At 54.3% G+C, this 12,670-nt stretch overlaps 2 protein-coding genes across 2 annotated transcripts in view; one reads left to right on the top strand and one right to left on the bottom strand.

Annotated features, from left to right (window-relative positions):
• Positions 1–3: 3 nt before the first annotated feature.
• EXOSC4 (exosome component 4) lies at positions 4–2,935 on the bottom strand. Its single transcript, XM_042463549.1, has 3 exons — positions 2,638–2,935; positions 1,713–1,919; positions 4–1,205 (listed from the first exon to the last, which is right to left on the bottom strand). The coding sequence occupies exons 1-3, from the start codon at positions 2,806–2,808 to the stop codon at positions 846–848; spliced, it is 738 nt and encodes a 245-aa protein (XP_042319483.1). The 5' UTR covers positions 2,809–2,935; the 3' UTR covers positions 4–845.
• Positions 2,936–3,266: 331 nt separating this feature from the next.
• The window catches only part of OPLAH (5-oxoprolinase, ATP-hydrolysing), a 33,710-nt gene continuing 24,306 nt past the window's right edge, over positions 3,267–12,670 (top strand). The window contains exons 1-5 of the mRNA XM_042463548.1: positions 3,267–3,582; positions 4,119–4,310; positions 7,602–7,710; positions 7,872–7,995; positions 11,567–11,762. Coding sequence (XP_042319482.1) covers positions 3,412–3,582; positions 4,119–4,310; positions 7,602–7,710; positions 7,872–7,995; positions 11,567–11,762 — 792 coding nt within the window. The 5' untranslated portion in view covers positions 3,267–3,411. The remainder of the gene's footprint in view (positions 3,583–4,118; positions 4,311–7,601; positions 7,711–7,871; positions 7,996–11,566; positions 11,763–12,670) is intronic.

Consider the following 12,670-nt stretch of genomic DNA (forward strand, 5'->3'; position numbering starts at 1 on the left):
AAATATTTTAAAAGGATTTTAATGTGGTCTGTATTACGCATTAAACGGTTTAATATGCTATTACTCTGTTTCTGTCCTATATAGCCTTTGGGAGGCCATTTCCGGACAGCCTTGCCTTGGGTGCAACCCAGCCAAGGCTCCCCAAATGTCCAGTGATGGCGAATCTAATTGCTGGCCAAAAGGACAGTCTGAGTAGAATTAGTTTGGGGCCCTAGTTCTACTGCTTGCTGGGCCCCATCAGCAAAAGGGCTGCAAGGTTTCTTTGCTGTGTCTTGTCTGATGCCTCAGTGACCACAAGTGCAGCTTGTGCTATAGCCAGTGTCTGGCACCAAAAGAAGCTTTGGAGCGGCCTGGAACTGGGGCAAGACAGCCACCAGCTGACTGTCTGACAGTGCTGGTCATACCTGGGTGCCATTAAGCAGAGACTGGAGACAACCCATGCAACCCAATGAGTGTTTACTCAACAGCTCCACCATGTTCTGGGATTTCCTACTTCACACTGAGTGGGTTCAGGATTTAGTCTGGAGTTCCTTGGGCTGATTTAACTTGAAACCAGGCCTTGAGCCGTGAATGTCTAAAGGGAAACCTCTGCAAGGGCTCAATTGCAGGCCTTCTTTGGAAAAACATTTATTTTCTGCTGGGCTCTTTTTTAAACAAAAATAGACATTTAGTATAGATATCCTGTTGCAAGCCTCTGAGGGGCCTGTCACACTTGTGTCCAGAAATACTCTTTCTCCAAGGAAAGCGGGCAGGTGGGTGGTGGGCTTCCTCTGGGCCATGTCTCTCCGGGGCAAAGGACCCCCTTCTTCCAGGGGGTGCCATGTGCTGCCACTACCACAGGGTCCTCACTTGCCCAGGGAGGCAGTGACCTCCTGCAGGTGTTCCCGCACAACCTGGTCTAAAACCAGGTAGACGTCCTTGCAGGCCTTGCTGGCGGCCTCCAGGATGGGCTCCAGGTGATCTTCGTGGAGCCGGGCGTTCATTTCCAGCAGAGCGATCTGCTCCGACTTGGGCAAGAGGGCCAGGGCCAGCTGGGGGCCGCCGGCCGCCTCTTCCACATAGTTCAGGTCGGCCAGCGGCGTCTCTTCAATGAAGCCGGCGGAGATGGCGCAGACGTAGTCCCGCAGGGGGATGCCTGCGTCAATCACTGCCAACGTGGCTGCGTTCACCGAGGCGCAGTAGTTGCCCCCATCAGCTTGCAAGATCTGGAAGGGGGGAGAGAAGAGGTGGAAAGGGGGTCTTATAAGGAACCATGCGGGGAGCCCCAAGGATCAGACTCCACCCAAGGCTAAGTATGGGAGGAAGGAGGCTAAAGGGAGGCCTTCTGACAAGCTATGGGAGACACCTCCAAGAGAGAGGCACTTGCAGGGGGGGGGGGGGGGGGGGGGGGGGGGGGGGGAAGGAGGTGGAAGGGAGACCTGATGAGGGGACCTCCAAGGGAGACCCTCACAGGGATGAGTATGGGAGAAGATGTAAAGGTACCCTCCATCACCCTGGGTGCTCCTTGGCTCCTCTGCCTGTGGCCCCTGCTCCAGGCTGGGCAAGCAGCTGGGAGTCCCATTTGGGGAGAGGGAAGCCCCCAAACCCACTGGCATCCCCTGGCCCCTATTGAGCTGTGGGTGCAGACTGCTGTGGTCCCAACCAGGAGCCCAACTGGGGGGCCAGAGGACCAGGGGGGTACGTGGGACCCCCCATCTCCCCGCCTGCCCTACCTGGACGTAGATGTCTATCTGGGAGCGGGGGTAGAGGTGGGCCAGGATGGCGGCCTCGAAGGTCTGCTTGAGGTGGAGGCTCATCTCGGTGGACTGCCGGTCTCCGCGGGGCCTCCGCTTCCGCTCCCCGGTGCTGAAGGTGGCCATGCTGAACTGGCAGTTGACCACCGCCTGGTCATGGAGGGCCTTGGACCGAGAGCCACGCATCTGGGGGGGGGGGGGGAGAAGGGGGAGGGGGACACGGTCAGGGGGGCAGCCAGGGGGGGAGACAGCCACCCAGCAAAGGAGAAGGGGACCCCAAGGCTATCCAGTCTAGATCCCTCCTTGCCGGGGGGGGGGGGGGGGGGGGTATTTAGGGGCCCTGCTAGGGAGCAAGGATGGCCTCAAGTCCCTAATTTCCCCACCAGAGAGAGGGACCCCTGAGGCCCATCTAAAACCCAAACGTGACTGGAGGGGGCTTGGAGGTCCAGCAAAGGGCCCTCCTGAGACCCCCCTCAACTCTGGAGGGGGAGATAAGGGCTCATCAAGGGACCCTGAGGTCGTCTGGTCTAGATCTCTATGGGGGGGGGACTACGGATCCAGCAAATGAGGACGGGAAGCCCCTGAGGCTATATGGTCTCGACCCCTTAAAGAGCCCCAAAGGGGAAGGGGACTCCTGAGGCCATCCAGTCTGGACCCCACCCCACTTCTGGGGGGGAGATAAGGCCCTCTAGTCTAGGTCTCTCCCTGCCTTCGTGGGAGGGGCACAGGGAGGGGAGGCCTCAGGGGTCTCAGGACCCTAATTCCCAGTGGCCCCCTTCCCCCCCCCCGGATAGAGGGACCCTGGGAGGGGGGTTCAGTCAGGGGCTTCCTGAGGCCCGTGCCTCCTGCTCGCCCCCCAGCGCCCCCAGCCCCTTCCTTCCTTCCTTCCCTCCCGGGGACGGACCTCGTGGGGCCCGTAGACGACGGCCAGGGCCTTGGTGTTTCCCTGCTGGAGGAAGGCGGAGCCGTCGGCGCCGGCGAAGACCCCCATGCGGGCCCTCAGCTGCCTCAGCTCCCCGGCCCTGCGCCCGTCCAGGCGGAAGCCCTCGGCCGAAAGCAGCTCCAGCCCCGCCATCTTGGCAGCAGCCAGGGAAGGAGGAGGGGGAGGAGCCTGAGTGGGCGGAGCCAAGGGCCGGGAGGAGGGGGCTTCGCCAGGGGCTCAAGTTGCCAAAGGGACCCACCTCCTCCTCCCAACCGAAGCCTTCCTTTGACCCGTTTTTGGGAGGGTATGGCGTCCTCCCCCCGGGGCCCCTTCCAGGGCTCTGCTGGGGGCGAAGGAGGGCCCCCCCCTCTCTTTGCGGAGTCCCCTCTTGTTCAAACCCCCCCCCCCTTTGCCCTGCTTCTGTTTTGGGGCGTCATTGGGTTTCCCTGCCCTGCTTTCCAGGTCTCCTAGACAGGGCACTGCAGCCCCCAGCATCCCCTCCTCTCTTGGCAAAGCGACCTTTCAGGGCAGTTCACAACGACAACCAATAGCATCCCCCCCCCCCTATCCTCCCAGAAAGAACCCCCTCCTCCAGAGAACCGGAGGGAGGGGCGTGTCCCGTGGGGGCGTGGCTTGTCCCTCGCGCCCCTCCCTGGCTGGGTCCGTTAAGAAGGCTCTCCCTCCGCTGGGTCCGTCTGTCCCGGGCCTTGACCGCCTTCCCTCCGTCTGTCTGTCTGTCTGTCGGCCGGGGTCCCGATGTCGTCGGAGGCGGAGGGCCAGTTCCGCTTGGCGGTGGACCGCGGGGGCACCTTCACGGACGTCTTCGCCTGGTGCCCCGGAGGCAGGGTCCGCGCCCTCAAGCTCCTCTCCAGGGACCCCGGCTACCAGGACGCCCCCACCGAAGGCATCCGACGCCTCCTCCAGCAGGTCGGCCCAGCCCCGGCCGGGTGAGCCCTGCCCTGCCCTGCCCTCCGGGGGCAGCCGGCGAGCAGAGGCTCAGCAGGAGGGAGCCCCGAGGGAGAGCCTTCCTTGCCCCAGGCGCCTGGCCCTTGGGCAGAGCTCCCCCGCCCCCTCCCCCTCCCGCCCGGGGAAGGCCCTCGGTCTGGAGGCCCCGGCGGCAGAGGGGCTCCGGCCTCAAGCAAGACTACCCTCCTGGCCTGGACCGTCAAGTCTGGGGAGCGTCCCCGAGCAGGAGCCTCCGAGGGCTGGCACTAGGCCTGGCACTGACTGTCTGGGCGTTGGCCAAAGGGGGCGAGGGCTCAGCCCTTGTGCCCCCTGGACCTCAGTGGGATCCAGATGGGGAGGCCTTCCCAAAGTGGGTTGGGGCCTCTGTCTGCCCCGAAGCTTTAGACCCTTCTGCTGAAAAGCAGCCCCAAAGGGAGGAGCGGGGCAGGGGCCCAGCCTTCTCGGCAGGGCTCCCCGGGAGGCCCCCTCTGGCTGACCCTGCCTTTCTGCCCCTCCAGGAGTGCGGCCTCCCCTTCCCCAAGGAGCGCCCCTTGGAGACCTCGCGCATCGCCTGGCTGCGGATGGGGACCACGGTGGCCACCAACGCCTTGCTGGAGCGCCAGGGGGAGCGGCTGGCCCTCCTCATCACCAAGGGCTTCCGGGACCTCCTGCACATCGGCAACCAGGCCCGGCCCCACATCTTCGACCTGGTGGGTACTGCCATCTGCCCCCCAGGGTCAAAAGGAGGCTGCCTGGCCTTTGCACCAAGTGGGCATTCCTAGGAATCATGGAGGCATGGGGCATTGGCTGCTTCCTCTGCCCTCTGCGTGCCAGGGCTTTGGGGCAAGCAGGGGAGGGAGCCACTTCCTCCAGGATTAAGCTCTTGGCGGCGCTTCTTGCAGAAGGGAAAAGGAGGCCTGGCACTCTGGGCTGCCCTCCATGTCCTTCCCCAGCTTTGTCTGTCTGGGTTTCCTCATTAGAACAAATGCCATCCTTTGGGGGCTGCTTTAGCTAGGAGTGCCTCCACATGTGGGACGGGATGGCCCTTGGGGTCCCTTCCAGCCCTCCTAGTCTGGGACTTGCTGAGGCTTTTCTCCATTCTGTCAGTGGGGTCCTTTGGGTTGGTGTCACCCAGTGCCATCACTCATGGGGGGGGGCAGGACTTATGGGGGCTGGGACTTCAGATGCGCAACTGGAAATACCCAGGGAGCAGCCACAGTGTCTGGGGTGCCTCTGGGTGGGGTCTGGGTGGCCAGAGATCCAGCCGGGTGTCACTCCGCATGCCCCGCACCCCCCAGGGACACAACAGCATTCTACTCTATTGTGTCCATCCCTCCATGGGGTAGTAGATGTCCCATCCCTTAAATCCCCCTCCCCCATATGTACCAGGATATGGTACAGGGGGCAATGGGGAGGTTACTGGGAGCTTTGAGGTCCCAGAGTTGGAGTCCCAGAGAGAGGGGGGTTCTTTTGTTGTGACAGACCAAGCTGTGCTCAGCCGGACCCACATCTGGCTCCAAAGGGCTAGCAAGGAGGGCATGAAGGAGGTCCAGTCTTGCACTTGGCACACGTAATGGTTTGGCTTTGTCCTGAGGCTAAGAGACGTGGCAGCTTCCTCCTCGGTGGCTGCTGGGCTGCTTCCTCCTCCCTTTGGGGGGAAACCCCATTAAACCTTCAGGAGAGGCGTCCTGCAGGAGGAGCAGCCCCTTCGCTGGAGGCACCGTTCCTTTCCGGATGGAAAGTGGACTGGAATGTGGCTGCACTGGAGTGTCCTGCTGGCAGGCTTCCCTTTGTGGGGGACTAGCTGGTCCCTCTAGGAGCAGGATGCTGGGTTATAGAGTCCCCTTCTTCTTCCTGGGTCTGCTCCAGCCACCTCTGGCCTTCTGTTAGGATTACAGGGCAGTGGTTCCAGACTTCGGTTCTCCACGTTTTTTGGAGTTCAGCTCTCAAAATGCCAAGCTGTCTGAGCCTTCTGGGATCTGAGTCCAAAACATTTGGAGGACCAAAGCAGAAGAACCACTGAGATAGGAGGGTCAGCGGGTGGCGGGAGAGCTGTGCCAAGGGGGCAGTGGTGCCATGGCATGTTTGTAGGGTCTCCCCTGGGCAGGATAGCAGTGCCTCCCAGGAAGGCCCAAAGCCCAGCAATGGGGTCAGATCTCTGCAGTGCCCTCCTCTTTCATCAAGACCCATAATAGGGAGAGGAGAAGGGGCTGCAATGGTCCCAGCCGGCATTTGTGAATCCTTCCCAGAAACAGACTGTCTGAAACACGTTTTTAAAAGTCTCCTTCTTTTCTTTCTTCATTTTTGTATCTATATCACAAGCAGTTATCTATGCAATTTAAAATACAACAGAACAAATACTAAACACAAAACAACCCTTAGCAAATGACAAATCAAAAGGAGGATGAAAAGAAAACTTTGCGTCTTGAGTCATTCATTAATTCATTCTCAGTCACTTTTCCCTGCCTCCTGTTCACATATATCTACATATAAATGTGTTAAGAGGTCCTTCTTAGCCAACCATCGAGTTTTGCCAGCGTTCCTCTCATTCTTCATGATCTTCCAGAAATTATACCAATTACCATGTTGTTCTTTCTACTTTAATGACTCTCTCCTTTGATCTTAACGTATTTTGTTAACGTCTTTCTCACTTCCACCTTAAGCATATATGTGTATTCTTCACCAGCTTTATCTTACCTATTATCACCTGATAAGGCTTATAGTCCCCTTTAATAGAATCTTATCTCTCTAGGCAGCCTTACATTGAGTGCCTGGCGGCAGTCCAAACAGGGGGCAAATGGGGCTGGGCTGGGGCTGCAGTCCTCAGAGAGTATATAAGCAGTGCGGGCAGGGTGACCAGACGTCCTCCTTTTGCAGGACATGCCCTACATTTCAGCCTTCTGTTCAGGAGGAATTTCATGCCTCCAAAATGAGCATGACTAAGAAGCATAAGTATACATTTATATGAGTGTTTCCAGATTTTATTTGGTTGTGTCCTACAAAAGTCCTACATTTTATGGTGCCTAGTCCTCCTTTGTGGTTTTAGGAGGACACATGGTCACCCTGCGTTTGGGGGTCTGTTGGCTGTGCATCTTTCCCTGCAGAATTTTTGCTTGTGTTGGAGGCTCTCAGGGCCATGAGAACTTGGGCCAGTTTAAATGCAAAATAACAATAAGGTCAGTGGTCTAAAACCACATCCAAAATATGAACAACTAAAAGAAATGACTTGGCAGTTCAAGACTTGTGCTGATTTGGGCAGAATCATAGAATCATAGAGTTGGAAGAGACCGCAAGGGCCCTGATCCAGTCCAACCCCTTTATTCTGCCCTGCAGCAACTCTCAGTCAAAGCATCCCCATTGACCGATGGCCATCCAGCCTCTCTTTAAAGACCTCCAAGGAGGGAGACTCCACTACACTCCGAGGAAGGAGGGCATTCCACTGCCGAATCCTTAGGTTCTCAAAGCTTTAATAAAAAGTCATATTTTGACACGGCACCAGAAAGAAGCCAGCATAGCACCTGTTCAGACCCCCCAAAAGTCAAACCTTCCTCCAAAGGGTGCCACGGCATTGGAGACCCCGCCGCCACATCCCCTCACTGTGCATTGCTCCTACCAGTTTCTCTATTAAAGCCTTGAGAACCTAACAATTTCCCCCAAGTCATGGACTGTCTTTGTCATTCTTTTAACTGTTTTTAATGCATTTTAGACCTTATTGTTTTACATTTAAACTGTTCCAAGGAGCTTTAAATTAAGTGTATCTGTATGCTGCCCTGAGACCCTGCAACATGCAGAAGGGAGGCGGATTGTATTGTTGGAAGGTCTCTTTAGGGCGGCTTGGTCTTTAATGGAGTTTAATCCCAGGGGGGTGGGCTTCAGGAAGGACCATGATGTGCACAAGAAGACATCAGCCATCTTAATTTGTCAACATATATGATGCTTCCAAACCTACCCTTCCCTGCCACCACTTTTTCCTGACCTCTTTGTTGTCTCTTCCCTTGCAGGAGGTCTCGGTGCCGGAGGTGCTGTATGAGGCCGTGGTGGAGGTGGACGAGCGCGTGGTCCTGCACAGGGAAGGATGCCCGCTCTTTGGCTCAGCCCAGCGGGTCACAGGTGGGAGCTCCAGCCCAGGCAGCCGGGTGGGTTTTCTAGGCAGCCGCCCCCTCCGGATTACCTGGGCCATGCCATCCGGAGGAAGGAGGGCTAAGGCTGGTTCCGTGGGGCAGTTGAGTCTGAGCTGTGGGGCTCACCTTGGCTTTCCCATTTCTCCCCAGGTTTGACGGGGGAATCCCTTTTGGTGGAGCGGCCGGTGGACCTGGGTGCCCTGCGAGGGGAACTGGAGGCGCTGTTGGCAAAGGGCATCAAGAGCCTGGCGGTGGTCCTTCTCCACTCCTACCTGTGAGTTTGGCGCCGAGTAGAAAGCACCACCTTCCCTGGAAGGACTTCTGAAGGGCATTTCTGCTGCCACATTAAAGCAGTTTGATCCCACTTCAACCATCATGGGTCCACCCTAAGAATCCAGGGGTTTGTAGCAGAGTCCAAGGATTCTTTCCGCTACGAGTATTAGAGCTCTCTGGGAGAGAATCCTAAGCACCTCACAGAACTACAAATCCCATGATTCCCCAGGATGAAGCCACAGGTGGTTAAAAGTCAGGCCAAAGTGCTGGTGTAATGGCATAAAGGGAATGCATCCCGAGCGGCACAGCGTCCCTCAGTATCAAGGTGAGGATGGTTGGGCTGCAACCCTTCAGGATGCAAATAGGCATATGGAAAATATTTGCTCCTTTCAGTAAGAAATGCAGCGATGAAACAGAAATGATTCCGACATTAAGACCCAACAACCAATGAGAGCACTGACCTCCTTAAGTCCTAGTCTTACTCCCAAGTAACCATGCACAGGACCCCCGCTTAAGAGGTCCCTTTCTGGCTCAAATTTAAGCACAAGATTCCCAACAAATATTAATGGTAGCGTAACCAAGTGTTTTTCTGCACAGATTAGCATTAACAAAAGGGTTGATGTTTAACTCAAATAAGGGCTTTTTCAGACTTCTGGAAAAAAACCAGCGGCGCCTCCCTTAATCCTGATTGGGGCTTCGGTCTAGAGCTCAGTTCCAAGAAATGCCAAATCATGCGCCAAATCCGTTTGAGAACAAGATCCTTGGAGTAGGTTTAGAAAGACCTTTTAGATACACACACAAAGAGAGGATTGTGTTCCAGACCCTGCTCAAGATGGAAGGTTCTTGTGGAGTTTCAAGTATTGGTGGGGAATTGGGAGGGAGAATCACACCCCAAAAGTCAGGTCCTGCCTTCTTGCATGGCATTGTAGCCTTAAATGTCCTCCCACCAAACCAAACTGGCCCCGCTTTTACTTCTGTGCCCAGGCCGTCGCCCGGTGCGGTCACTTATGGTGTCCTCCCACGCCGCACCATACGTTAGGGTTAGGGGCACAGAACCCATATGAAAGTGGAAAACTGCCAGTAAAATACACTGGGACTTTTCACCTGAGAGAACACTTTCCTAGGAATCTCTAGGTCCAGTGCAACTCTATGGTCAACATCAGCCCAAAAGATGACCATAGAATCACCCTGGAGAACCTAGAGACGCCTGAGAAGTGCTTTCCCTAGGAATCTCTTCAGTCCTCCAGCATGACTTTATGGTCAGCTTCCAGCAGAGTCACCCTGAAGGACTTAGAGAGATTAAATCCTTGAATGATCCAATCCTCAAAGGTCAAATGTGGAGACCTGGCTGTATAGTTACTCATAAATCACAATTCCCGCATATCACTAAACCTAAGGGCAATAGTTGTGGCATAAACAGCTAGCAAAGTTATTCTTTATTAAAATTATACTTCTAAGTTGCAATATCATATGCACAGCCTAAATGTATTTACAGGTACATTGTTCTATTTGGTTGAAGTGAACATCTGGTAGTAATAATAATAATAACAATAATAATATAGTTTGTTTATCCCTTCCGCCTCTCCGACGGATCGAGGCGGGATTACAACCTTAAAAGACACTTAGTGCAATTTACAATCAATACAACAATAAAATACCAAGAATTCCTATTAGTTCTCTAAAGATTACAATTTGTCCATTAGCCAACAATCAGAGTCAAGGCAGAGCATCGTCATAACCTTTTAAATGGAAGGCAGTGGATAAGGCCGCCGGAAGAGGCCCGTTTTGAGTGCCTTCTTAAAGGCCTCCAAGGGAGTAATGAGACGGGTCTCTTCCAGTGGGTCATTCCATAATCTTTGGGCCACGATAATCTTGGAAAGACGTGATAGAATAATTTACAATAATTTAAGAAACAATTAAATTTTGAAAAGCCTGGGCGTCTCCTTCTCCTTTCGCTGAGCCTTGCCCCACTCACACCATTTCTTCAATGTTTTAAAGGTGAACTCCACAGCCCATTTCTGCCAGAAGGCATATATTTGGGGAACAGTGGTGTCACCCCACTTTGGGGTGTCACCTGGTGTGGTCTGAATCCCCCTGTGCCCAAGAGAGTCCCATCTCCACTTAAGTTTTGCAACCAGATGAGGCAAAATGGGTGCAGATCCACAGATAGCGACCCCCTTGGTGTGAGTTGCAGGCCTTCTGACCAGCTCCCTCTTCCTCACCTGCCTGAAGGGCTGATGGTCATTCCTCCTGCTCCCTCCCTTGGCTGCAGCTCCCCTTCCTCTGATGGGGTCCCCTTTGAGGTCCATGGAGACCAGAGAACTGGTTGCCCCATTTTGATCTTACGTGGGCCAGCCCAGCTGGGTCAAGGGAGTGCCTTGGTGAAGAAGATGTGGGATTGGGAAATGCTTTGCAGGCCGAACAGGCACCGTCTGGTCCAGGTCCTGGGCCGGCGGGTCTCATAATTTCTCCTCAGGCTGTTTGGCTGGGATCCTGTCAGTGATGTGCTGCAGCTGAGTAGCTTCAGGTGTCTGGTTTGGGATGCTGCATAAGGAGCTGCTCACTGGATCCTTGCACAAAATCCAGCCTGCTCCCACCTGCTGTCGTGCCCCAGGGACAGGGGTCCCATGGACATCTATTGCTGCTTGGGGGGGCTGGGAAGCCAAGCCTCCTGGCCCCAGTTCTGCAGTTGGGGGGTTGGGGGCAGTGAGGTTCCTGGATGTTTGGGGAAACAACCTCATTGCTCTGTCCCTGGAAGCAAAACTGGAGCTGGGCATTGCCAGCTCCCCTTCCCCAACCAGTGAACGGCCAAGGCATACCCTAGTATGCCATGTGTATATAATAATAATAATAATAATAATAATAATAATAATTATTATTATTATTATTATTATTATTATTATTATTTATATGTATCCCGCCTCTCCGTAGGATCGAGGTGGCTTACAGCAATCATAACATTAATACAATATAAAATAAATCCCATTATTCCCTCCTTCCTTAGACAAAAACATAATAATAATAGTAAATAATCATCATAATAATTCTTACCCACCTCTCCCCATGGATCAAGATGCAGGAACAACAACAATTAACAAACAATATCCATTTAAAACATACATCCGTTTAAAAAGACAAATGACATACACACACATTAAAAACAATCCATGTTTAAAGCCCATCACTTAAGAGTCACAATTTAAAAATCATCTGGATAAACCTGCCAGAAGAGAGTGGTCTTTAATGCTCTTTTAAACTCAGACAGCATATTCAGCTGTTGAATCTCTTGCGGCAGGTCATTCCACAATTTGGAGGCAGCCAAACAAAAAGACCTTTGACTGACAGTTGCCAACCTAGTCTTGGCTGACTGGAGTAAATGTGTGCCAGAAGACCTGAGCATGGAGCTGGGTGTCCAGGGCTTTATGCTCCTCACCCTCCCATGTACACCTCAGCCTTTGCATGTCTAAGCACTCCTTAATACCCCAGCCTGCTGTTGCCCCTCTTCTTGGACCTCTCTAGGCGGCCCTTGTGTCTCTTGCGTGGCACCAACGGAGCCTCTTGTGTCCTTACAGGTGGCCGGAGCACGAGCGGAAGGTGGGGGTGCTGGCCCGGGAACTGGGCTTCCAGCAGGTCTCACTCTCCTCCGAGGTGATGCCCATGGTGCGGGCAGTGCCCCGTGGTTACACGGCCTGCGCAGATGCCTACCTCACCCCTTGCATACGGCGCTACCTGGACAGCTTCCGGGCGGGCTTTGCTTCCCAGCTACAGGTGAGAAAATGGGGGAGCAGGGTGATTGGGGTCCCTTGTGGCTGGGAAGGGCCCCCTCAAAGCACTTGGCCTTGGTGGCTCTTGGTTGCTAGAGGTGGCTTTGGCCAGCAAAACTCTGTCTGCATCTCCATCTGGCTGGGCATGAGACTGGCAGGTCTGCATCCAAGCCCCATCTCCGCCAGGCTCTCATGTAATCATAGAATTGGGAGGGACTTCAGGGGCTATCTAGACAGCCACCCATGGCTAAAGCACTCTCACTTTATTTCAGGACCCAAATAACTCCCTTTTGCCATTGCCTACCTGTTTGAGAAGTGGCTCTGCTTTGCAGGGTTGTTGTGAGGGCAAATAGAGCACAGACACTGAACAAACACACCAAATTGAAACCACTGCATCAGCAATCCATTGGTTGGGCTTTATCCCACCCAGAAGATGAATGCAAAGAGACAATGCTGGCCTTGAACCCAGGAGGAGTTCCAATCCTTCCAGCCTCTGTGCAAGTCTTTGCTTTGATCCTTTCCTCCTTGGAATGGACTTTCTATAGAGTAAGGGTTCAAAGGGCCCCAAACACCAGCTCCGGTCTTAAAGCGTCCTTTCTGGCACAAAATGTTGGATGGGGGGGGGGGCTTGGTCCAAAACTGCTATGCCACCCCACCTTCTTCTGTGAGGCTCTCGTAAACGTCCCAGTTTTGTCTTCCCACTTTTTGGAAAGGTGTGACGGGGAGCCGGGACATTGGGTTCTCGTACAGCCATCCACACTGCAACATTCCTTAATTTGCTAGACAGCGCTTTTGTGTCCGACCAAGGAGATTAGAGCCAACGTTTCTGACTTCCCCATTAGGCTTCTCACAACAACCCTGCAAGGTGAGCTGTCCAAAAGATGAACTCTGGCCCACTAGCTTCCTGCCTGG

The sequence above is a fragment of the Sceloporus undulatus genome, chromosome 4 (assembly GCF_019175285.1).
Source record: "Sceloporus undulatus isolate JIND9_A2432 ecotype Alabama chromosome 4, SceUnd_v1.1, whole genome shotgun sequence".
Classification (NCBI taxonomy): domain Eukaryota; kingdom Metazoa; phylum Chordata; class Lepidosauria; order Squamata; family Phrynosomatidae; genus Sceloporus; species Sceloporus undulatus.